Here is a 26,947-nt window from a genome sequence, read left to right on the forward strand (position 1 = left end):
CAACTTCTAAAAAAATAAGAAAGGTTTTAAAATAGTTAATAAAAATATAATTGGACAAACTCAGGGTGGGGGTTGGGGTGACACTTTTGAATTTCAGGTCGTGTTTGTAAATGTGTTGATTCCGCGTTGTTTAAATTCTATTAAAATATGATAAAAACGAGGACATCCTGAGAGAACATTCTTTAACTTATATTCTAAACCTTAATCTGAATTTTGAGGACCATGTGTCTTGGGTTCTGTATTTTCTTTTGACCAAATTTTTATCAGTGCCTGTTCTCCACTAATACAAAAGCTATTTCCAGAGACGTACCGAGTACTCATCAGGAATGCATCTGAACAAAAATGAAGTGCTGCAATATTAAAGAATGAAACAGTTTTCGCTGAATATAAGTATAGTGATGACTGATGACATAGTGTGATGACACTATAAAAAGATAAAATAAGATTAGCTGGGCGTCATGATAGCAAGATTCTCTGATCCCCCTTTCTATCACCAGTAAAACGCAATCAACGTTCTCTAATAAAAATTCATCAGATGACTGATGACGAGGGGTAGAGAAACAAGCTTATATAATTCTGTTAAGACAAGTAATACTGATAAAGAATTTGAATGTTGTGCATTGTGACATATACAGTTCTGAAAATGCTATTATTTTCAAAAGCAACAATACTTATAGCCAATACATGTCAAAATCAAGAAAAGAGCAAAAACTTTTAGGATGGCCAGTAATTCTTCAGAAACTATCATAGTGGAAGGCATTGTTCTTCTATAATTTCATAATTTATATATTTTTCTACATCTTTAGTAATAATTTACTTATCTAAAGAAGGGTTACAAAAACATCTCTACTGCAAAGAGTAAACAAGTTCCGCTGCCTATCACACTCATATCAAACCCTGCTTCCTAGTAGGATATACCGGCTTTGTTTTGTTTGGTTTCGTTTGCTACAGGGAAACACTTGAGCTGGTGAACGAGTACTCTTCGCATGCCAGCCCAGGTCCTGATTCCTGACATACTTTTCGCTCCCAAGAGAAAACAGAACAATAGACAAACAAGGCCTTAGATGCAGTTACTATATATTCGGTTTCTGTAATTCTTCAGCTATTCTTGATTACATTAGGTCCATGGCAATTTGTGAGCAATCTCCAGTGGGGTTGGCTATTTTGACTGGCTATAATGACTGTTAAAATACTGGTTAGGAAAAACCGAAAAAGGTGTTTAATTCCAGTGGGGTTATTATAGCAGCAGAAGGGTGCAACTAGTAAGGTCTAATTAGTGGTAGAATCAGATTCGTCCTGATTTCAACTCTAGTTCTGGACTTCTGCTTGAACTTCAAATTAATATATAAAAGTTCAAATCTAGGTGGTTCTTTAAAGAAAGCCTTCAACATTTGTTGAAGAATCCTAGTTCCGTGACTGGTCCGATGACCTTGGACATGGCAGAAGCAATTAACATGAGAGAGGCATTAACAATGGCTGTGCTTGAATCATTTTGTCAAAGCCTGATGTGCCATTAGCAATTCAATAAGGTAGTGCAAAAGGTTAACCATGTTAATCATATTGAACGCTCAGAGTAATGCATAATTTTTCAAGAACAATGATTGTCATATTTTGAACCCTTAATCTTATGGGAAAGAAGAGCTAAATATAACAATATTAAGATCAGAACTACTGAACTATGTATAGCACAAAATTTTGCCATTAAAAAAATTTGAAAATAAAAGTCACATTACATGTTGATCTAAGAATGTGAACTGAAATCTCATAATCTATGCTACGACCTTCATGATTACAAGAAAGTAAAATTTTACTTGACATAAAAAAAGAAAAAATTCAGCCTACGTATTTAATTCAGAACAATTTTAGGAACAACTTCCCCTCTTACTTCCCCTCTTGCATTGCTGGAATAAGATGTGGCTTTCTTCTTTTCTTGACTCGATCTTAAGTGTATAGTATCCAACACTATGTCTTCGCATGGCACTGTCTTGCTGCATTCTATCTTCACTGCTGTCTCTCTCTTCGACGTCCCCATTACATTAACAAATTTCACATTACTCACCTTCACAGCCGAATCATGATCTTCGCACTTTTCATGATCACAATAAAACTGATCAATAATTATAGGATTATCACAATTCTGACAGAGTATATGCTCAAACCTTATGTTCCTGGCATACCCTTTTCCCCCCTGCCATGTCTTAATTCTAGCACCATTCGTCGTGCCAGTGAACACAGCGCCTACAATCTCAACATCATCGACTTCATCATAATCACCATGCTTCCCTAAACTCCCTACACTTATCCCATGACCAGGCCCGCAAATAATGTCATTGATTCTCAGCTTCTTAGAACCGCCTCCAATAGATATGCAATCGTCTCCGGTCCCTATGTTACAATGCTGAATGTGGACATCTGTGGAGTCGCCTATATGAATTCCATCCGTGTTAGGACTATGACTCGGAGCCTCTATCTTTAAATAAGAGAGGTATGCAGTTTGCACCCCATTAAGCACAATGTGCATCTTTGGATTATCTTTAAATCTCAATCCACTAAGCCCAATATTCTTAGAATTAGTAATCCTCAAAGCAGCAGGCTTGTCTTTACCGCGCTTAATGTCCCACCATTTTTGGCCGCGTCCAGAGATTGTTCCAGAGCCAGAGATCTCAAGTCCATCAATGTGAGAGAAGTGTAACCAAGTATCACAATTATCAGAACCACACTTCCAATTTTTAGGCTCACTTGGCGCGGTGATTGTGCCATTGATCTCCACTCTCACCACATCCGCCTTGCATGGGCCTTTAAGAAGCAGAGGATGAGTCAGAAACATGCGATTTGGAGGAAAGTACATGGTTGCAGAGGAAGAAGATGATTTGCATGTGGCCTCCCATGCTTTCAACAAACTACTAGTATCGTCTTTGAGGCCATCGCCGATTGCACCATAGGAGAGAACATTATTCACCACCGGTTTACTTAAAACTAGAGGAAGAACAAGCAGTAAAATAAAAACCTTAAGAAAGCTAAGCATGATGAACTCTTTACGGACGCTTAATATATTTCTAACTTGTTGATTGTATTTAAGAAGGGATCGTAGAATATGAAAATTGTTGAGAGGGATCGTTGAATTTATAGAAGATCGGCATTCAGATTTCTAAGAGAGGAAGAACACTACTCATTCTAATTTCTTCTCTTATTAGAATTAAAGCAGTAATTTAAGAACTTCGAATCGGCTTATAAGAAATTTATATAACTTCTTCTCTTATTAGAAGTTGTAGTTCTGAATTCTGATGACTATTATATTTCGTATAGGATGTACTACTTCTCAAGCAGCAGTGATAACCACCGGCGCGGGGTTTAAATAAATTATTTTATTGAAATCAATTAATTAATTTTATTATTTATTAAATTTAGAATATTTTATTTGATTCCGTTGCAAAAAAACATCTCTACAGTACAGAGTAGAACAGTTCCGCTGCATATCACTCAAATCAAACCCTGCTTACTCGTACGATATACTGGCTATGTTTGGTTTGGTTTGCTATGCGGAAAATCTTGAGCTGATGAACTAGTACTCTTCGCAAGTCAGCCCCAGCCATGACATTGTTTCTTTACAAATAGAAAACAGAACAGCAGATAAACAAGACCCTATAGCCAGTTTTTATTCAGATTCTATAGTTCTTCTGCTATTCTTGATTACATTAGGTCCAGGGCAATGTCTAAGCAATCTCCGGTGGGGTTGGCTAATCTGACGTAAATTGCTTCTGCCATGTTCAGGGTGATCGGACCAGTCACGGAACCAGGATTTTTCAACAAATGTCGAAGGCTTTCTTTAAAGAACCGCCTGAATTTGAACTTTTATATTATAATTTCAGGGTCATCCGGAACTAGAGAACTCAGGACGAATCTGATTCCACCGCTAATTGGACCTTGCTGCACCCTTTTGCTGCATCATCGGAACCTGAATCGTCACGAACCTATCTTTTCTTTCATTGCCAAATATGGAGGTGTCAAGGTTCATCTTAGTCACTTGTATCCGCGACTTGCTTACTTCTGTCACTAAAAAAATTAAGAACCAATTATTTCTAGTACATATAGAGAGTGAACTAATAGTATCTTGGAGATGCTTTTACAAAGAGTGCACAATAGCAGGAACACTACTGTCGGAGAAAATAAAAGCTGACCTTAAAATGAGATCCGCCAAAGATAACTTCACCTCTAGGATCCCAAGTACTCGCGAAAGATGGGAGTGCAACGTCTCCTTCTCACCATTGATTGTTCCCTCAATTTCCCTCAATGTAGTAATAGAATCGCCCCGCCAGCACAGACATTCATTACGACACTGAGGGAAATTGAGGAACAAGCTGTGGAGAGTGTAATAGCCCCTCCTCCTTCATGAAAGAAGCTTCAAGTGTTGGAATACTCTGAATGCAATCTTTCAGTCAGTGCCATGATTTTATAGACAGATAATAACCACCACACTAACTAGGAAGTAGGGTCAGAGAGAATACTATATAAGTAAACCTGATGCCTGCTCCAAGTAATACCGGAACTGTTGGTTTTTGTGAAAACTCCCGACTTTTGAAAGAAATAAGCGAAATTTAAAAGAAAAATTAAAAAAAAATATGTGATCGTAAAAACTCAGGGCCGATTGGGGTGACAGTTTCGAATTTTGGGTCGTGTTTGTAAATATAGTCTGGGTCCTAGACATATATATTGTCGGTAGCGTACGTTCATCTGAGAAAAAGTGTTGAATAACTTAATCCTAAGTTTTTAAGTCTTTGATGTATATACAGGAGATGTTAAAATATCATTCAGCGGAAAATTGCCTCTATTCTAGAGTGTTTCACATCCATCACTTTTTCCCTGCTAAATGTATATGTTCCAGACTAGCTGCCTTGTAAATGTGTTGATTCCGTGTTGTTCAGACTCTACTGAAATATGATAAAAATTGAACATCATAAGAGAAATTACTTTAACTGATACTTTAACTCATATTTTAAGTCTCAAATTCAATTTCGAGGACCAAGTGTCTTAGGTTCTGTACTTTCTTTTGACCAAATTATTATCAGTACCTATTCTCCACTGATGCAAAAGCTATTTCCAGAGACAGGGAGTACTCAGGAATGCATCTGAACAAGAATAAAGTGCTGCAATATTACAGGAGGAATAAAGCATAAAGAATGGAACAGTTTTCACTGAATCTGAATAGAGTGATGACATAGTGTATCACACTATAAAAAGATCGAATACGATTAGTTGGGCAACATCATAGTCAGATTCTCCGATTCCCCTTTCTACAACCAGTAAAACGCAATCAAAGTTCTCTAATGAAAATTCATCATATGACAAGGGAATAGAGGAAAAGCTAGAAAAACAAGCTTATATTATTGGGGTTCAGGTCTCTGACGTTCAGCACAAAAAAAAACGCCGAACAGCTTAACCATTTCATTTATGCTACAGTATCTTTCGGCGGAAAATCGCCTTATCCTAGTGTTTTTCACGTCCAGTGCTTTTCTTCCGCTGGATGTATATTACAGTAATTCGTATATTCTGGACCAGCGACCATATTATCATGTCAAGAAAAGTGAGAGAGGTGAAGAACTTGCATGTTTGTGCAATGTGACATATACACTTCTAAATATGCTACTATTTTAAAAAGCATCAAGATCAATAGCCAGTACATGTTAAATCAGGAAAAGAGCAATAACTTTTACTCCTTTTAGGATGGCCACTAATTCTACAGAAACTATTATAGTGGAAGGCATTGTTCTTCTAGAATTTTCATCATTTATATATTTCTACATCTTTTGTAATAATTTACTTGTCTAAGAAGAGGGTTACCAAAAAACATCTCTACTGTAAAGAGTGGTTCCAGTCTATCAGACCCATATAAAACCCCTCGGATATACTGGGTATGTTTGGTTTGATCCGCAAGATAACACCTTAGACACAGAGTTTTTGTAATCAGAACAAACTATTTCAACAAAAAGTCGAAGCAGTCTTTGGCAAAGTTTAGGCTTTGCATAGGCACTGATGGTAGAAAATTACTATTCACGAATTCAGGCAGATAACTTTTGTATCATAGGCTTGCTTCCTATCAAGACTCGGAAGGTTCATATCTACAAGGTACCACTAATATATATACAGCAAATCCACAGAATAAAAGATTGATAATATTATAGTAAATCATAAGTATGTGCAGTCTTTTCTTATACATTCTGTTGCATGAAGGAAATAACATTACGCGTTTACAAAGAAGAGGAATAACTAGATAACAGCAACCCTTGCGACTGAAATCATTGTGTTCAAAGTGACATGACAAATCTCTAGCCTAAAGCATAATAAAAAAGAAGAGAAACAAGGCTACACACGGGGCATCAAATATTTCTTATAAGCAGATTCATTTGTCAGTTGCAACAATGTGACAACTGGAGAAACCATAGGAATTCAGTAATTTTCTTTCACCTCTTCAGGATAACTTTTATAGAACTTCACTTTTTTGTGTGCAGTCATCTCTTCCACTCTGCTTGGATCACCCTACTATCTGAAACCAAGCACAAAAATCACAACCCGTCAGAGGACAGCCCAAAGTATTAGGATTTTATCAGAATATCAAATTATACTCTACTGCTAACTATGTAAGAGATATGTTGCACTGATTGTCAGATCTCAACAACCGCATTGCAGGAAATAAGCTGGATAGTAAGAGATGGAGTCCAAAAGCTATATTTGGGGGGGGGGGGGGGGACGGACAGAGATGGCTCATGTTCAACAGGCATACAGGAGCTAGCGAGTACTTCATAATTCAAAGAAAAAAATGGGCAAGTAAAACACTGCAAAAAGCATGTGCACCACCATACTGGTCAAGTAGATTATGGGAACAAAGTAACTTATCACATTGTATCTAGCATTTTGGTTGTTGAATTTACTTTAGTGGCAAAAGTAAGACGTATTTAGAAAGTAATTATGTACTTGATGTTCAGTTCTTACCGCTACTATCTCTGGAAGACATTAAAGATCTGTCTCCTCTCATTCCTCCCTTTATACTTGCTTGAATCAACTTATGCATTCGTGGGGATGAACCAAATTTACCACTGTTAGAAGATGGCAGAGAATGCCTCCTCCTTAAAGCATACTTCTCAGCATCATCTTGGTCAAAGTTTGGGGAGGCTTGGGCCCTTAGCTTAGCTTTTGCAGACTCAGTAGCCGCCATATAGCTGGGAACTCTCGGTGTGCTATGTATGTCCTTCTCTAAATAATCATGCTTAGCAGGAAGTGAAGCTCTTCTCATACTGGCTTTCTTGTTTTCGTCATTAATTAGAGCATTTTTTTTTTTAATTTCCTCATCTACTAAAGTGAGTTCCTCCTTTGTTTGCACTGGAGTGACTTCCTCCTTTTGTTGCACTGGAGTGACTTCCTCCTTTTGTTGCACTGGAGTTTCACTAGGTTGCAAAGGAGCATAAGAATGATTATCTAACTTGGAATCTGTTCCTTCTGCTGGTAGTTCTTGACTTATTTCAACATCAGATGGTTTTGACTCTGCCTTCTCTGAAACTTCAATCACTTTTTCAACAGGGTTGCTAATCCCTTCTGAGATATCTGACTTTGATGACTTCCCAATAGAATGTTTTCTCCTTTCAGAACCAGCCACTGCTTTAACAGATGTTTCTACCAGAGGTTTGGATACCTTTTTGGGGTTACGTAGAACCTTTTTTGTCCCATTTTGTGGGTGCTCCTGAATAGACTTGACAGGATCTTTTGTAACTTTCTTAAGCTTGACTTTATTTCTTTCAGATTCCGGAACACTACGTTTTAAACCATTGTCATTATCAGAAGAAGTAATCCGTGAAACACTGCCTCTTGATCTTGCTTTATCAGTACCAACTGATAAAGAACTGCTGCCAGTTACACCAATGGTCTCCTTAAATTGTGAATGAGGTCCAAGAACTTGTAACAAGGTCCACCGATTTAGCCAGTTCGATAAGGAATTCGGTTCTTCAGGTTCATAACAAAGTTGCAAAGGCATTGCAGCAGGCATTGAAGAAATAAGCTGAAAGTGAAGGTAACCTTTCATATCGTTGGATTTCAAAAAAGCATAATTTCAACATTACAAATAATAAAACAGAAAATCTTATAAGTTGAGATAATAGACCATCTCCAACCCATAACACTAAAATAGTGTAAATATTACACTATTATGGTGTTAAATTTACTGAATTTGTAAAGCCAACTTGAACCCATTTACACTATATATTACGCCAAAAAGAATCTTTGGTCTATAACAAGATATATTCCTCCCAACTTTTTCAAAAGTGCTTGTTTTATTGGGAATTTGGGATATAACAGGATACAAATGGGACCTACAGGAAAAAAAATTCCTTTGTTGGGATAAAATAGGATATAAACCTGAGGGTATACTTGGAATTTTAAAAAACTCTGGAATGGTGTAAAAATACACCATATGAACATTTGACACTAAATTTGGTGTCACACAATTCATTTAGTGTTTTTTTTACAATATTAAAGAGTTGGGTTGGAGTTGGTCTTAAAGTTACACTATTATAGAGTTTTAGTGTTGGGTTGGAGATGCTCTTAGTTCTCACACAAAGACCTCTATGATAATATTATCACCCTTTGCCCAGTAGAAAAGCAAAACATATATTTGAAAATAGAATATTAGGATAAAAAATGATATTAAATTGAACTTCTGAAGCCAGCATTGTGCAAGTATTGCATAAATGATTCAGCAAAATTGATTGAAGGGCAGTGAAAAATAATATATGGAACTTGCCTTGCCAACAAATGCAGTTTTCAAGAGCATCTCTGTTCGCTGGGATCCTATGTTTCCAAAAGAACTTAAACACTGATCATCCTGAATTGAAAAAACATCATGTTAAATAATATATTTATATTACCAACAACCATATATCACTAGGTGCCAAAAGAAAGAATACCCTAAAGTACTTTTGATCACCTCGAAGTAATGTGCAAACTTATATTCAGAGAGCATAATGGTTATACATTTCACAAGGCACCCAAAAGTGGTAAAGATTAATGAGACAGGTTGCCTACACTTACAATTTCTTTATGTGGCTCTCTTTCACGAATCTCACTACCAATAGAGCGCCGCACTCTTTGGCCACGGACAAGTGCTTGAATTTTAATTATTCCTCGCACAGATTGTAAAGTAGCAACAGCTTGTCGCCTTACTAAATGACCACGAGCTAGCGCTTGCAACCTTGTGATAGCCTCAAGTGAGTGGAGTTTTTCACGAGCCTTGAAACAAATAACAAACTATTAGTACAGATGAGCTTGGACTGACAGTGTTGATTGTATTGAAGCAAAGATATTCAACAACTTTTGAGAGCGTATATAACAACTATGGAACATTTTCTATATATATTGATAACGATGATAACTTGAGAGCAAGAGAACCTGATAGCCTCTGATAGCAGCCTGTGCCGTGATAGCAGCTTGCTCAAGCCTCCTTTTCTCAGAGTCGTCAATTGGACTGATATTTCTGGGTGCATTTTCGTCATTGTGAATATCAGGTGAAGGTAATACTGGTTCAGCTTTAGGGGATACAGTAGCCTCTTCTTTCTTGATTGGTAGGTTCTCTTTTGTACTAGCACTCGTACCAAGAATTGGCTGCAAAACCAAAGAGGAATTCATAGTCAAGGAGATTGCATATTAACTTAATAAACACCATATCAATTGGATTTATCTATGAGCATAAAACTCTGATGGGACTACTTTTTGAAAATTACAAGGATCCAATCACAAAAATACTGCTTCATACACCATTCTTTGCTTTAACAATGAAGTACTACAATGTGTATATTTTCCACCCATATATAGCAATATCCGTGAGCATAAGCTCCAATTGGGAATTAATTCTTGAAAATTTAAAGGTTTGCATTACAGAATTACCACTTGATATAAACCTTACATTTATTAAATGCAATACTAATATAGTAATATGTCAATATTTTCAAACCACACACATACAAAATTTTAAAGAACACCAGATATGTCGGACATCTGAGTGAGGATAAATTTTAACGGGAAAGATCAACTCACATAATTATTACTTTATAACCACCAAGAATGCCCATCTTTCTTTAACGCCAAAAACTCAAAACACAAATACATGTACATACATACATACAACACCACAAAGATCAGAACTTCAAGTCATCTTTAGGGCTTTAACCATGTACAATACCCATTCTCTGCTGCAACACTACAAAGGCACATATTTCTCATACATACATACAAACACATAAATCAATACCAACCTTAAAAGATTTTGATCTTTCTCAGTAAGCACGCAAGAATTAGTCCCTAAATACACAATCACTACTTAATAACCATATACACTATCAGTCTATCAGTCTACCATTTTTTACTTAAAAACTATAATACAAAATCCAGATTTTTCCCAATATAACATATATATCATAACCAACCCCCAAAAAAATTGATCTTTCAGTAAGCACGAACTCAGAGAACTAGGACAAAATCACATAATCACTACATAATAACACACACAATAGCCATTCTTTGCTTCAATACTAATTTACTAAATGCAAATATATCCCATGTTTACAAAAACAAACATACACCAATCATAACCCAACACGGCAACACCACAAAAAGTTGATCTTTCAGCAAACATGAACTCCAAGTATCAGGCCCTAATCACATAAGTACAACTAATAACCATATGTGACAGCCATTCTTGACTTGAACATTAGAATACTCCAATGCAGATATTACCCATTCATATGAATCAGGCCCTAATCACATAATTACAGCTTAATAACTGTAAACAACTCCCACTCTCAACTTCAACAGTAATATATCAAAACGCAAACATACATAATTTTCAACAAAACCCCACCAAAATTTAATCTTTCAGCAAGCCTAAACTACAAAAATCAGCCCAAAATCACATAATTACTACTCAATATCGATACACAACAACCATTATTTACTTTAACACTGAAACACTAAAATGCACATAAATCTTAACCACCCCCACAAAAATTAAATCTTTCTGCCACCATGAACTCCAAGAATCCACCCCTAATCACACAATCACAACTCAATAACCATACACAAAAAGCCATTAATTACTTCAACACTAAATCACTAGAATGCACTTCATACCCACATAAACAAACACAAAAATACACAGAAATACACATAAATAAATCATACCATCTTCCTTTAGGCCCTCATCACACAATCACAACTTAACAACCATACACAAAAACCCATTCATCACTTCAACACTAAATTACCAAAATGCACTTCATACCCACATAAACACACACAAAAACACTCACAAAAACACACAAAAATAAATCATACCATGTTCATCTGTCTTGGGTTTGGAGCAGAAGCAGCAGATTTAGAACCCTTCTTCCCAAAAAGAACCTTCTTGATCCATTTACCTGGAGATTTCCCCATACCCACCAGACAAAGAAGCACAGTTTCCAAGAAATGAATCTCACTTACTTAAAACAAAGTGTAAACAAATGTGGGGAAGCAGTTTAAACTCACACATCAGTTCAGATTTTGAAAAAGATTGGGTCAGTACAAACACAACCGTTGCTTAATGGGACAGTTTTCAGCTCTCCTACAAAAAGAAACATGGGCCTTAATTATAGTAGTGGGTTTTTTATGAGATGATAAATTCTTGCTGGTTTTGAATCTTGGGCTTCATTTATGAAAAAGTCCATGATGAGTATTGAACTTGCCCTATTAAAAAGGACTTTTTGTTTTGCTCTATCTTTGGCAGTATGGTGTAAATCTGAAAGGAGTGTTTGCATCATATAATTTCCATCTACTAGAATGTTTTATTAATTTAAGCACCCGTTTGAAGTGTTTGGTTAAATTTCAAATTACTCGAAAGAAAATCTATTAGTTATTCGTCAAAATTTCATTTATTTAATTTAATGACCAGAATTAGGCGGGAAAATATAGCTCGGAGATGTAGAACAGGACACCAGTCGAGACGATCAATGCGATTTCGTAACTAGTTGGTATATCCGAATAATCAAATAAAAAAAATAAATCGAACAATTTCGAAAAATAAATTAAAATAGTATTATTATTTTTATATATTATATATAGTATATACTTAATTGAGTCGATTTTATTAAATTCGAAATATTTATGATATATTATAATATATCCTGATTCGAGTTTTCGAGTCGAATTCGTACGCAACACTATTTCGTAAAATAAAATTATTTGAAGACGGAAACAATGATAATTTATGACAATATTTTTCATGATTGAAAACAAGAAAAATAATTTTATATGATTAAATGTTTCTACGACAATCTGTTTATAGAAATTCGAAGCTTGAACAACTTGCAAAAATAAAATAAAATAAGAGTCCGAATATATTAAATTGAAGGTCAAGTTTGAAATGTGAGGATGCAGCTATATTTAGTTGGAAGAACTCTGTCATCTAGTATGATTCAAACTTTCAAACCTGATTCAAATCAGAAAATAACGTCAATGATTGTCCAAAAATAATTTAACATCAATATCGTCTTTAAAAACGGAGTAGTTGAACTATAAATAAAATACGAAGTACTACTTCATTTTGTTTTGTTCTTGATCAAAGTAGACTAGTACTTATTCTACCCAGCTCTGTTCTAAAAGTCGGTGATTAATCACGATTAATCACCGATTAATCCTTGTTCCATAACTCGTCGAACTGATTAAATCTCCGATCAATCCGATTAATCACCGATCAATTCAATTAATTTTCCGATTAATCCTTATTCCGTAACTTCACCGATTAAGTCCGATTCCCGCTTTTTACAACACTGTACCCCAGTGGACTACTCCCTGGATTTTGAGATATAAGTCGCTTAATTTTTTTCACGCATTTTTATGTCATTTGATCACGTGCTAAAAATTATTGTTTTCAAAAACAAATTTGAATAAAAACATATAATTGATACTATTATTTATGAAAAAAATTCAAAAATAATGATTTTAAGCATGCAGTCAAAAAACTTAAAAAATACGTGAAAAAAAGTCAAACAACCTATATTTCAAAACAAAAAAGTATATAATTAAAATCCTCTGCATAATACTCTCAATATTGTGAGAACCGACCGGATTCTCTGCATAATACCCTCGATATTGTTCAGCCATCGATGTCATTCAATTTCTTTTTAAAAACTTTTCAAATTAAGTCATTGTAATCTTTCGGTTGTTTATATGCAAGAACCGGAATATTTGTTTGGTCAAACCAAACCTATATTTTGTATTATTTTTGTTTATAATACCACTATATTATATAGGATATATATAAGTCACCTATACTACTGTTTTATTTCAAAAAAACAAGGTCCTATAGATTAATTATATAACAGTATTGTCAACCAAATCTTGTAGTGGTAGAGATACAATATCATGAATATATGCGATCAAATAATTTCATTATTACATATATTTTCTTTTACGAGTCATTTTAGTTTTTTCGAGTATTGATCGAATAATAAAAACTATTATAATTTGAAATTATCAAAAAATATCATGTAAAAATAAAATCTTATTTTAGTTCTCGTTTGCAAGTCAATAAGTGATTTCAGAAACCCTACATATATGTAGCACGTATCATATTCATTTTCCTTGATATAATGATCATGTTATCTACACGATTTAAAAAGTTCTTTTATAGTGGACCAATAAATAAGTATTTCTTTCTTGGAATCTAGTTCCTTAATATATGAATTTTAATTGAATTTCGAAAGTGACATTATATATTTAAGTAAAGTACAATTTATTTGAATTGATTGGTTAGAGATGGGTCACTGTTTTTCAGTTCTTGAAACTCGGCCTATTTTCACACAAAACTTTGTTAGTTTATGTCGACTAAACCTCATTTTCGTTTGTGACCCGAAATGAATAGCTTCCTACATCTTTCAAAAATAATCCCTCGTGCAAAAATATTAGAATCTTCAAAAATAATTATAAAATTTATTCGCCACATAATCATGTGATAATTAAATCAGAATAAGTTTATATGAATTCAATTATGTCACTAACGACATATTACTTGGGATACCCATTCATTGTATCTAACATCGTAGGTAAAAAATCTACTAAAATATTTTTTTTGCCTCGATTGATTTTTTAACACGCATTTTTAAGAAAAGTGGTTATATTATTATAATTTTAATTTTAATTTTTTCCAAACAAAAACAAATAACTAGTACTATAATTCATATAAAATAAACATTGAAAATAACGTCATGAAGAGACATGTAAGTGTGTCAAAATTCTAACTAATACAAAAGTCTCAAGTGTGAAGTGGAAAATTCTATGTCTCCGATATTTATTTTTTGTTTTTTCTAAATTTTGTGTTTAATTGATTCTACTGCTCTTAAAGCCTAACATTACTCAACTACTCCCTCCGTCCCAATGAATTATATACATTAGGATCGGACACGGAGACCAAGAAAAAGTGTAAGAAATGATTAAAGTTATATGGAAAGTGGGTAAAGTGGTGGGACCCACATATTTTTTAATAATAGAATTGAGATAGTGGAGGAAAGTAGTGGGTGTAATAGTGTTTTTATTATTATATAATGGAGATAGTGGGAGAATGTAGTGGGTGTAGTAGTGTTTTATATTATAAAAAATTGCTATTTTGGGAATGTATAGAAATGATGGGACATCCCAGAAAGGAAACTGTATAGAATTGATTGGGACGAAGGGAGTAAAATATAAAAGGTTTGGCTAGCATGTGCTCATGGGCACATGCTAAGCGCGGAAATTTTTATATTTGGGAGATTTTGATTGGTGTGGTTGGTGTATTTGAAGGGAGTCCACCATTATCATGAGATAGGAGCCAATCAAAATGATCCAAGCACATAATTTTCCGCGCTTAGCGTGTGCCCACACCATAGAAAAACCGAAATATAAATCCACATAAAAAAATTGTTACAGCCAAGCAATGCAATGATTGTAGCGACAAAACCAGCTAGAAAGTTACTGATCTTTCCAAGTAAATAATTTGAACAATGAGATTTGCACTAATTTCAATGAGCTAAATAAGCACGGGACCTCGTCATTAAAGTTAACCACCTGCAAAAGCGTCATTAAGCATTACGTAAGGACAAAGTTTAACTGCATGAAAGTATTCACTTTTTATAATTACACCTAGATCACGTTCACATTAATTGCATAACTAAATTAATTCTATAATTTTTATATTTCTTGAATGCATGTAATTAATTAAAAAATACTTCCTCCGTCCCCTTTTACATGCCAATTTTACTTTTCGAGAAGTCAAATTGACCAACTTTTGATTAAAATTACGAGTTATCTACCCAATATTTCTAAAATCTGAAAGTTGCATATTAAAATAGACTCAATATATTTTTTAATGATATAATTTTTATTAATTTTCTCAATTATCTGATATATGTAAAATCCAGTCAAAATATAATCAATTTGACTGGTCAAAAGTCAAAATGGACATGTAAAAGGGGACGGAGGGAGTATGTGTTTTAGACACCCAAATCTTTGTACACGATCACTTTTGTTGGTATTTATTTATCGGTTTTTTAATTGTGTGCCCACATCATATGTTATAAATTTGACTCATTTTGATTGGTTTTTGTTTCTTAATAATGGTGGAACCTTACAAATGCAACGATCACACCAATCAAAATATCTCAAATTTATAGAATTTAATGCTTAGCATTAAATTCTTTATTTATTATTCTCTTATTTATTACAATATAAGGAATTTCTACATATTTTCACTTTTTACATTCATTATTCATGTGTAAAATGATATTTTAATAATTGTATCATATGTAAGATTTGAAATAAAATATATCTCCTCCCCCCATTCCATCCTATCTAGTTTTTGTTTGACTAAAAGAATTCCAACCTAAGTACAAGAATACTAATATATTCTTTAAAAATAACTATGAAAACCTTAATATTTGAAAAATAAACGAGTAGAAGTCGGTGTGATTGACAAGTGATAATTAATAAAATAATAAGTTATTCACTAGTCTCTCCTCTCTAGTGTCCTCTTTGCATATCATTGAAGCACTGAAATTTTATTTGGAAAAAGCTTCACTTTTTGGTATGAAAAGAGATAAATGGACATGGGCCTCCGGGCCAGGGGTCTACTTGTATTATTATAACATTATTTATTGGGGGCCCTTGTGAACCCCACGTGCCTACGGCCCGTGAGTTGTGTATCAGATGCCACCTGGTTTACTACTCTTATGGCGGTCAACCCTTGTATAACGCAAAATGTGTTGACTTTGTTTACATGCATGTCGATTGTCGACTGCATTCAGCTTAATTCAAGCTCTTTCCAACGGCTTGATTCCTTGTCAGATTAAGAAGAGCTTGAGAACTTATCTTCTGTCGTACCAAGTCCTGAGTTCGATTCCAGCTCATCCTGAGATGTCGTACACTCGTACCAAGTCCTGAGTTCGATTCCGGCTCATCCTGAGATGTCGTACCAAGTCCTGAGTTCGATTCCGGCTCATCCTGAGATTTTCGAGAACACATACTCACTTCACTTACAAGACAATAAATCATATTTATCAAAAAAAAAAATGAAAAAAAAGTAGCGAAAACCGTTCTGAGTTTAAAAATCAAGCTTCTCAATTTATAAGTTAGCAAACTTTCGACTTAAACATCATGATATAAGTCGAAAATTCTAATTAATGACTTATTTTATTTTTAAAATTTAATTTACAAAAATATAAATAATCATTTTTGAAAATAATTTTATGTATTGGGATCCATTTTTGTCCTTATGACTTCAGATGCCTAATTTTGAAGGACTAGAAATCTCTAAAAGCCAGGCTGCATTACAAAAAATATATTTAAATATAAATAAGTTGAAATACTCTATAACCTAGCTATGGATTTTACTCCGTCTATCCCCTCATTTCTTTACGTTACTTTTTGGCACGCTTTTCAACCCTCATTTAAAGTATAGTTACATAATATATTTTTTAAATCTTTTTGCTTTGAATAAAAATTTGATATTTAAACTTTTATTCAGAAAAAAAAAATTTAAAAAAATTTTACAGAACTATACGTGCAAACAGTCGATGTAAACAACCTATAGAGACTGGAGGGAGTACAAAATTAATAGGACCGACAAATATCATGCATGGTCTTTGAATAACTTGCAACTCTGGAATCTACAGATATAAATGTCACATATGTCATATTCCACCTACCAACTTATTTTAGCACCAAAGTTTTAAATTCCGCGGACATTATTACGAGTTTATTTGACTTATTTTATAAATACAACGTTATTTCTAAGAATTTTTATTTATTTAAAAATTATTTTTTTAAAAAATATTTTATAATTTTACAGATTATATTTTAATTTGACTAAAATTCTCAATTGACCAAAAAATTGATAATTATTTTGATTTCCAATTTATACGGCCAATAACACCGAAATAAGAGAATCTTCAACCAGCACGTCCTTAGCTAAAATGTGAGTTGACATACCATAATTAAAAAATATAGCCAACCATGTGAAAAAATGCCACTCCAACCACAGTTATCTATTGTCTATAATTTTAATCAACCTCTTCTGGATGGTTATATACTTATATTTGTCGAATCTCTACATGTCTGTAAGAAATCTGTAGTAATATTACACCTCATTTACTACCATACCAAATTCATATATTCTATTTTAACAATCTAAAATATTTATAATATATTAATTTTAAATTATAACCAATCAATATAGCTAATATCATTCAGGTTTCGTAAATTTTACCTAATATCTTGCATCGGAGATGCTCCGATAGCAGGAAAATGTGTGTGGTTAACTTTTGTCCTTATGACTTGTGAGCTGTTATTCCCTCATGCAAGTTGCTAGCCTTTTAATACATCTTCACATGCACTTCCAAACTCCACAAATTCAATAATCATTTACTCCTCTACACATTCACTTCTTTTATTAGAATCATGCAGCTGCCTTTATGAAACCTACAGATCACCACTGCTGAAGCTACCCCATATCAAATACCAATGCCCCTTTTATCCACCTGCATTATTTTCTCCACATCCACTCTTTAACTCATGTTGCAAAATGAAACAAGCTCACACCCTAAATCCCCTGTTTTTTCCCCTGTTTTTTGCTCTGTTTCTTGCTCTGTTTCTCCCTGTTTCGGTTTCGCAGATCAGTCCAGGGGAAAAGACCATTCTGTTTCAACTCCAGAGACTTCTTGAGTATCCACCAGTGCTTCAGGGCTGGAATAACTTCACGAGCTTCTGTTATCTCCCTCGTTCGGATTATTTATCGATAGTGTGCTCAGGTAATCATGTCACCAAGCTGAGTATTACTGGAAACAGAACATCCAGGCAGATTTTGTCGAAAAAATTCTCCACAGACTCATTTTTCACTACTCTGACAAAGCTTTCGAGTTTGAAGTCCTTGTCACTTGTTTCTCTGGGACTATGGGGGCCTTTACCGCATAAAATCAACAGGTTTTGGTCACTTGAAGTGCTCAACATTAGTTCTAATCAGATATCTGGTAACATTCCAGTATCGATATCGACTCTCCCGAATTTAAAGACTCTTGTGCTGGCTAATAATTTGTTGAATGGGACTGTCCCAGATCTAAAAGGCTTAACAAACCTCGAAAATCTCGACTTGGGTAACAATTTTCTTGGTCCTAGATTTCCTGCATTTGGTGAGAAAATTGTTAGTCTTGTATTAAGAAACAATTCGATAAGATCTGAAATTCCTTCTGTTTTTGCAAAGCTTGTTAGGCTTCAGATTTTAGATGTCTCTTCTAATAAACTTGTTGGACCAATCCCTCCTTTTGTTTTCTCACTTCAGTCCATTAAGTACCTCAATCTTGCTAAGAATCAGCTCAATGGTGCACTTTCTGCACAGGTTTCTTGCAGCAAAAATCTTGTTTTTGTCGATATTTCGAATAATCTTTTGTATGGGAAGCTCCCTTCTTGCATTGCATCAAGTACTGCCAATAGAACAGTCATAAGCCTATGGAATTGTCTGTCGAATACAAGCTCAAAGTATCAGCGTGCCAATTCATTCTGTCGAAAACAAGCTATAGCTGTTAAGCCTCCTGCTAAGGCGAAACCGGATGAAGAATCAACCATGAAGCTTGGTCTTGTTCTTGGGATTATTGGAGGCATTGTGGGAGTTGTTGGTGCACTTGGGGTGTTGTTTTTGATCATTTTTCGAAGAGCACAAGCTAAAAAATCTGGAGTTTTTAGAAGTGACAGCTTTGTTTTCGACACGAATCCTGGTCTTGGCTCTCCAAAAGGGGATAGCAGTAAGTTTTTCTTTAGTATCTTTTATGATTTTAACCTAGAAAGCAAGGATTCTTCACTTATCTGCTGCACTTCGCTCTCGATACTTATGGATTTTTGGGTGCACGAGGATTCTTCTCTCACCCACGAATGAGAAGAAATAATGAACATACTTAAAAACACAATCGATTAAGTACATTAATATGCATCAGTTGAGTTATCAAGTAAGAAAGAAACATATTATTAAGGATAATGAACTTATTTGGTTCATCATTTAATATAATTTAATATATTTAGTATATGTCGAATCCCGTACTCGAATTTCCATAATTTTTAATTTGCCGAATTTCCGTCTTCCCGCACTAAACACTCCATACTGGCACCGCACTCATGCTTCCTAGACTTTTTGGATAGTGAGTTGTTACCATAGTGTCATGATGAATGCTTAATTTTTTGAAGGGCATAAACCACAAACAATGAGGAGAATGGCGACATTCGGACTCCCTCCATATCAGAACTTCACGTTTGATGAAATGGAAGAGGCAACAAACAACTTTGATTCATCAAATCTGGTGGGAGAAGGTGCTCAAGGACAGGTAAATATATAAGCTACAATAGCTGTTGATGCGGGAGCCTTGTGTACTGTTTACGGTCCTTAGCAAATGTCAATCTTTTCAGTTGAGCCAGTTCAATTTTTTTCCTCTTATACTAATTGGCACAAGACTTGTTTTACTGATCTGCATTGTTGCTGCAGGTTTATAAGGGATGGCTGAGAGATGGCTCCACAGTAATAGTTCGATGTCTGAAGGTGAAACAGAAGCACTCAACTCAAACACTGAAGCAACATGCAGAGATCGTTTCTAAGCTCAGACACCGGCATTTAGTAAGCGTTCTTGGACACTGCACTGTCTCACACACTGATCATCCCAGCTCCGCGAGCACTGTCTTTATTGTTCAAGAATACATGATCAAGGGATCACTTAAAGATCATCTTTCAGGTGTGTAATTTATTAGTCACTACTCTAGTGCTAATTGAAACCATTTTTTGTATCGACTTCAATTACTGATTTTTGTTATTTTTATATAGATATGAGAAAGAGAGAAGTGCTGAAATGGCCGCAGAGGATGTCCATAGCCATGAGTGTTGCAAAGGGAATCCAATTCTTGCACACGGAACTAGTACCTGCAATTTTCGGGAACGATTTGAAGGTTGATAACATTTTGTTGGATGATGGTCTTGCACCGAAAATCACTAATTATAAGATACCCTTTCCAACCAAGGTAAAATTTTGAACTGCAATAGTTACACATAATAAATTGTGTCATGACTCAACACATAAAAATCTGAATCTTGTAAAAAATTTACAGCAAGGTTCCGAAAGCCCTCTGAGCAATCGACATGGCACATCCAATCTTCAGAACAGGTTTGTCGCATCTCTCCATTTGTTCCAGGCAAGTGAATTTAATATATTCCAAGTTTTCTAATTAAAGCTGAATTTGTAGCACTGAAAATCTGGAGAAAGACGATATCTTTCAGTTCGGGGTAATATTACTACAGCTTGTCACGGGTAAACTACTCAACTCCACGGCTGAAATAGCAGATATGAAAGTTCAGGTATGTATATTGTTTCGTTTTATTAAGTACGTATGTTAAAATATAATGATCCTGGTAAAAAGCCGTTCCCTAACACCAAAGGCGTTCTACCAAGATCATTATATTCTAACAACGTGCATTTATAATTGTAAGAAATTTGGCATCAGCTGGCACATTTGCTATTGCAGCTAGAAATGAACTTAGTGGAATCACCAGCAACCTTACGAGAGGCAGTCGATCCTTTGATACGAGGCACATTTGCTTATGAATCACTGAAGACCGCAGTTCAGATCTCAGTGAACTGTCTTGGTGAAGATTCAAATAACCGTCCAACAATCGAAGATGTTCTTTGGCATATGCAGTATTCAATACAAGTACAAGAGGGATGGACAAGTAGCGGAAACCTTAGTACAAAAATGTAACTGTGAATCCTCAGAATCTGCTGCTCTATGTTTTTCAGCCTTCCTAATGTAGATGGTAGATATATTGAACATAAAAATGATTAGGTCATTCGGGTTGGTTTGGGAATGCTAGTTAATAATCTGCGCACTTATTTTTTGTACCGTGTTGCTTTGTAATTTACTCTTTAGGGTAGTTTCGGTTGGCCTAGTTTGGAACGGATAGTTAATAATTTGCGCATCTATTTTTTCCTTCTTATTGCTTTGTAATTTATTCACACCGTCTGGTTTTCGAGATCCTTATGTTACTACTCGTAATAGGAAACACATCTGCGTACATCTTATTCTCTCCATACACGAGTCTTTCTGGTTCACGTCAACTATGGACTCAAAGAACAAATTGACTTTGATAAAAGTATATTATGACAGAAGAGCATAGTCTTGGAAGCATATAATAGTTTGAAGCTTTAGCATTATTGACATACAACAATCATTGAATCTTATAAAGCAGGCCAGCTCACTGAACATTCTTGCTGTTTCTGAACTGGCAGGTGAGTTGGATCTGAGTCCACAATGCTTAAAGATTTGAGCTTTTCTCTGATTGTAAATTCAGGCAACTACATGTTCACACTTCACAGTTCATATTGATGTAACAGCAACAGTGTTATCAGTTTAGAAGCCTTGAGTGACTCCCATCGACGGATCTAGTAAGAGGCACATGGGCAAATGTTCCCCTGAACTTTTTTCTTGACTTTTTATTTTCTTATTCCAAAATTTTCAAACTCATAGAAGTGCCCCTCATAAACTTAATAAATATACATAAGTGTTTTTTGAAAATTTGCTTGATGCCCTGAAAATTTGAATCCTAAATCCGCTCCTATGCCAACAGACGTAATCTGTGAACTGCACAACAGGAAAGATGGTATAAATACTCTACCTACCTTAATCAATGATGTACCACAAGAAAGATACCGTCTGCTACACTGCTATCTAACTGTGAAGTGATGCATGCAATTCTCACAAACATCAATGCCTTTCAGATTCTGTCTAACATGGGAGGCCTAAATATGTCTCTATGTGTTTAAGAAAGTGCATCACTAATTACCAGAGATTAGCCGGAGCAATAATGGGTAATTTCGCAACTTGTAATCATGGTTCTAGAAATCGAGAATCAGAACTAATCGGTTGACGTACCGACTCTAGATTTTTGTAGGAGATTTATTGAAGAATTTTTTAGATAAATCGGACATTTTTATCAAATCGGAGGTGATCAATAAATTAATATCTTTTTTTAAAGAAACTAATTAAACTTTTTATAATAATCCAGAATTTTCGGAACACTGCTCAAAATTCTAGACGAAAACCACACAAGTAGATGAGGGAGGTATGACATTTACCGGGGTGTATTGGATTGAGATTTTAAAAAGAATTTGAACAGGAATGATCAGCGAATGAATTACAAAACATGAAGCGGGAAATAACAAAACTAGTAGCGGACGGCCTATACGAACAAGCTCTCTCTCTTTATTCCCGTTTTCACGCCCGCTCATTCCGCGCCGGAAAATTCACATTTCCGGCCCTCCTCAAAGCTTGTGCCAAGCTTAACTTACCTTCCCAGGGCCAAATACTCCATGCCCATCTCCTCAAAACTGGGTTTCATGATCACGTACACACTGCAACTGCTCTGGTAGACATGTACGCAAAGCTTCATTTTTTAGAAAATGCAGTCCAACTGTTTGATGAAATTCCTGAACCAAATATCGCTTTAGTTAATGTTATGGTTTCTGGGTTTTCGTTGAATGGGCGTTATGAGGAGGCTTTTAGGGTTTTTAGGGAAGTTGGTGTGGGGAGGTTGAGGCCTGATTCTGTTAGTATTGCTAGTTTGTTGTCGGTGTGTCGAGATGTTAGGGAAGGCTGTCAAGTGCATTGTTGGGGGGCTAAGATTGGGGTTGAGGTTGATGTTTATGTAGGAACTTCACTTGTGACAATGTACTCGAAATGTAAGGAGTTGGTCATGGCGTCGAAGGCGTTTGAGCAGATTGGAGATAAGAGTTTGGTCTGCTATAATGCACTTGTTTCAGGGTTGGTGTTAAATGGGGTTCCTTTGTTGGTCTTGGATGTGTTTAGGGAAATTATACGGTCAGTTGTGGAACCTAATTTTGTGACACTTGTTTCGGTTCTTTCTGCCTGTTCGGATAGTAGGTATGTTCATTTTGGTAGGCAGGTTCATGGGTTTATTGTCAAAATTGGAATGAACTTCGATACAATGGTTGGAACTGCACTTCTTGATATGTATTCTAAATGCGGTTGTTTGCATGCAGCTTATGATTTATTTAAAGAGTTGAAGGGAAGAAGGAGCTTAGTAACGTGGAATGCAATAATCGCAGGGATGATGTTGAATGGTGATACTGAGATTGCTATTGAACTTTTTACGCAAATGATTTATGAGGGATTAAAACCGGATTCAGCAACATGGAATTCGATGATTTGTGGCTTTTCACAACTAGGAAAAGAGACGGAAGCTTTTATTCTCTTCAGGAAAATGCAATCAGCTGGCGTTGCGCCAAATCTTAAAACTGTTACCAGCTTGTTATCTGCTTGTTCTGGTGTGCTTGCGCTGCGTTGTGGAAAAGAGATTCATGGACATGGTATTAGAACTGATATAAGTGATGATGAATTTTTTGCCACAACTCTTATTGATATGTACATAAAAAATGGGCAATCTTGTAATGCGAGACGAATATTTGATAAGTTTGAGCTAGAGCCTAAGGATCCAGCAATATGGAATGCAATGATTTCTGGATATGGAAGAAATGGAGAGCATGAAGCTGCTTTCCACATATTCGGACAGATGCTGGACAAGAATGTCAAACCAAATTCGGCAACTTTTAATTGCATACTATCTGTTTGCAGTCACTCTGGTCAAGTTGACAAAGGTCGCGAAATGTTTAGGTTGATGCAACTGGTCTATGGCTTGAAACCTACTACAGAGAACCTTAGTTGCATGGTAGACCTTCTAGGTCGATCTGGTCATCTCGATGAAGCTTGGAAACTATTGCAAGACATACCTGAACCTTCAAAGTCTATGTTCTCTTCTCTACTTGGAGCGTCAAAGTATCATTTAGAACCCAAGCTTGGAGAAGACATGGCCAAGAGACTGTTAGTTTTAGAACCTGACAACCCAACTCCATACGTTATTTTGTCAAATATATATGCTGGGCTGGGACGGTGGCAAGATGCAAAGAGGGTAAGACAGATAATAGATCAAAAGAAATTGAAAAAGTTTCCTGCATATAGTTCGGTTGGTTTGACATGATATGACTCCTCCGGTACACTATCAGAAGTTGAAGTAAAACTAATATACATATGTTGTTACTCCAAGGACAGTCAGTTACTTTGTCTTGAATGCATCAATCTTGACTTCGTAACTTGTTAATCCCAAATAGTTTTCAAAGTAGTTGGGTGGTTCAAAGATGAAGCATGATATGATGTCCCTGAGTGTAATCACGCCAACAACTTCTTTGCCGTTGGCACCAACAACATAAACTCTATGAACCATCTTTGAAGCAAGTATGTGTATCACACTTCCAAGATTTGAGGAGAGACTACACGTTGCAGGTATGGTGCCTTTCCCGAGATCACGGGCCTCTGAAGCAATGGTGTTCATGAAATCCTTCACAGTCAGTTCCCTGCAAGCATTATATACAGATGATGACAGCTGCATAAAATATTATGCTATATGAATATCATACACGTATACGCATGTCTAAGGATGTTCTTGGTCTGCTGGATGGATGAATTCAAGTAACACAGTTGAGAGCTTTAATCTAAACTTACCTAAATTTTGCGAAAAGCTCACGGTTGAGCAACAGGAATCGGATATCTTTTATGCTTAGGCTGCCTATAATATTCTTCTCCGGTCCTTCTATGACTGGAAGACCTCCAATTTGATTATCTTTCATTAGCTTAAATGCTTCCAATACCAATTCACTACTTTTGATGCTGATGACCTGTAGAATGAAACAAAAACATTACTTTTTTTTCCAACTCCCTGCTGATCTTCTTTCAGACAAGAAGTATACCGAGTTAATCATTTATGTCACCTCATCATTGGACATGAAAGGAAGCCCCAGTTCAGTGATTGGTTGAGCAGCGATACAATCAAACCAGTCCCTTCCTTGGCAGTTATCTAGACCCTTCACAACTGCAGACTGAGTTATGAAGTTTTTTATAGTTGGTTTTCCATCTTCAATTATAGGTACATTCCTTAGCCTATACTTGGAAAGAAGCAAGAGAACACCCAACATTGAGCTATCTGCTGCAACCGGAATGAATGGTGCCCAACGATAAGATGTGATGATGGACCTCACCTGCAAATGATTCCCAATCAAACTAGATTGGTTGTCTTAAAAGCGGGGCAAAACTTTGTAAGACATGTTTATTTATTCTCCCATGTTTTGCACTTATTTGGCCTTTGGTTCTTGTTCTCTGAATTACATTATCTTGAAAATTAGTTTAAAAGTTATAATCACATGTTAGCTTACTGTAGTTGATGCAAAAGGTTCTTCTTCTAGCAGGACTTTATAAAAATCATCTCCCAATGTGTCAGCGGCTGAGGAAGCATCTTTTCCCACTTGATCTCCAGCCAACCCACCAGCTAGAGCTGCGCCAACTGCAGCAGCCGCTATGCCTGCAGCTGCCACGGGACCTGTTCCACCTGCTGCTAGTGCCCCGAGAGCCCCAGCAGCGCCTGCACCTACTCCAGCAGCAGCTGCAGAGCTGGCTGACAAGGCAGCTGCAGCAATATCGGCACTCTCTAAAACCCACAGAACAATGGCAGAGAAATCTATGGTTCCTAAGTATCTTTCTCTCCAGTCCACAGCTTTTACATCATCAGACTCGCACACAGGAGCTGCTAGAATGTTGGCATCTGACAGAATCTTGATTGCCTCGCCAACTGACGCGTTTGCTTGAATTTCCAACACTACAAAGCCAATATAAATGGTGAGCCAGCACATTTCATTTTGTATCAAACAAAAATAATGTTAGAAGTCACCTTTGCCTCCAGGAACTATTGGGAAGGTCGAAACTGGAATATTTGCAAATGCTTTGTTCAAAGTCTCCTGCAACGACATTGGCAGTTTCTTTCTTTTCTGGACCATTTCAAAGTAAGCACCAGAGCTCGGATTCTGCAGAACTTGATTTAAGGCTTGAAATTGCGCCATATTTACTCGTATACCTGACACATATACCAGAAAATCGCAAGTGATGTTTTGGGTGTTTGATGTTTTGGGTGTTCTTTACGAAATTTATGCATTATTTGACATGTAATGCTAGCTTTATCAAAACTTAATTAAAGATTATAGAATTGCACCGTGCATGAGAGATCAAAGAATTTGCAGCAGATATGGCCATTTTCGTGATCAGTATAAACCAAAACAAAACAAACTAGGAACAATAATTAGGATATAACAATTTAATCGGGCTATAAAATAAGAAATTTCACACACCGGATTGATGGTCCTTGCAACGTAAGGAAGATCTCTATTCTTGAATCCTTTGTGTTAGTTTTTCCGCCTGAAACTAAAAGCAGGACGTTACGGTTAATCAGATCTCCAAGTTTGACATTCCGACACGT

General features: G+C 35.7%; 5 protein-coding genes across 6 annotated transcripts; 2 read left to right on the forward strand and 3 right to left on the reverse strand.

The window, feature by feature from the left end:
- Positions 1–1,846: 1,846 nt before the first annotated feature.
- LOC108201719 (polygalacturonase) lies at positions 1,847–3,025 on the reverse strand. The gene has a single exon (XM_017370003.1). It carries the CDS (start codon positions 3,023–3,025, stop codon positions 1,847–1,849), a length of 1,179 nt encoding a protein of 392 aa, XP_017225492.1.
- A 3,123-nt stretch (positions 3,026–6,148) lies between these two features.
- LOC108200327 (protein IQ-DOMAIN 29) lies at positions 6,149–11,645 on the reverse strand. Its single transcript, XM_017368438.2, has 6 exons — positions 11,374–11,645; positions 9,433–9,645; positions 9,076–9,273; positions 8,789–8,869; positions 6,988–8,047; positions 6,149–6,541 (listed from the first exon to the last, which is right to left on the reverse strand). Exons 1-6 carry the CDS (start codon positions 11,470–11,472, stop codon positions 6,507–6,509), a joined length of 1,686 nt encoding a protein of 561 aa, XP_017223927.1. The 5' UTR covers positions 11,473–11,645; the 3' UTR covers positions 6,149–6,506.
- A 6,289-nt stretch (positions 11,646–17,934) lies between these two features.
- Positions 17,935–21,608, forward strand: LOC108203158 (probable LRR receptor-like serine/threonine-protein kinase At1g14390). Of its 2 annotated transcripts, none has more exons than XM_064084382.1 (7): positions 17,935–19,340; positions 19,777–19,913; positions 20,072–20,315; positions 20,405–20,598; positions 20,686–20,741; positions 20,824–20,932; positions 21,100–21,608. In XM_064084382.1, exons 1-7 carry the CDS (start codon positions 18,128–18,130, stop codon positions 21,331–21,333), a joined length of 2,187 nt encoding a protein of 728 aa, XP_063940452.1. In that variant the 5' UTR covers positions 17,935–18,127; the 3' UTR covers positions 21,334–21,608. The 2 variants fall into 2 exon arrangements, with proteins under 2 accessions (XP_063940452.1, XP_017227410.1); XM_017371921.2 differs by having other exon boundaries at positions 17,936–19,340; positions 20,821–20,932.
- A 698-nt stretch (positions 21,609–22,306) lies between these two features.
- Positions 22,307–25,315, forward strand: LOC108200643 (pentatricopeptide repeat-containing protein At2g02750). Its single transcript, XM_017368862.2, has one exon. It carries the CDS (start codon positions 22,775–22,777, stop codon positions 24,623–24,625), a length of 1,851 nt encoding a protein of 616 aa, XP_017224351.1. The 5' UTR covers positions 22,307–22,774; the 3' UTR covers positions 24,626–25,315.
- Positions 24,701–26,543, reverse strand: LOC108201720 (SNF1-related protein kinase regulatory subunit gamma-1-like). Its single transcript, XM_064084383.1, has 5 exons — positions 26,366–26,543; positions 25,854–26,293; positions 25,413–25,679; positions 25,147–25,319; positions 24,701–24,998 (listed from the first exon to the last, which is right to left on the reverse strand). Exons 1-5 carry the CDS (start codon positions 26,532–26,534, stop codon positions 24,701–24,703), a joined length of 1,347 nt encoding a protein of 448 aa, XP_063940453.1. The 5' UTR covers positions 26,535–26,543.
- Between the last annotated feature and the right edge of the window lie 404 nt (positions 26,544–26,947).

Source organism: Daucus carota, chromosome 9 (genome assembly GCF_001625215.2).
Source record: "Daucus carota subsp. sativus chromosome 9, DH1 v3.0, whole genome shotgun sequence".
Taxonomy (NCBI): Eukaryota; Viridiplantae; Streptophyta; class Magnoliopsida; order Apiales; family Apiaceae; genus Daucus; species Daucus carota.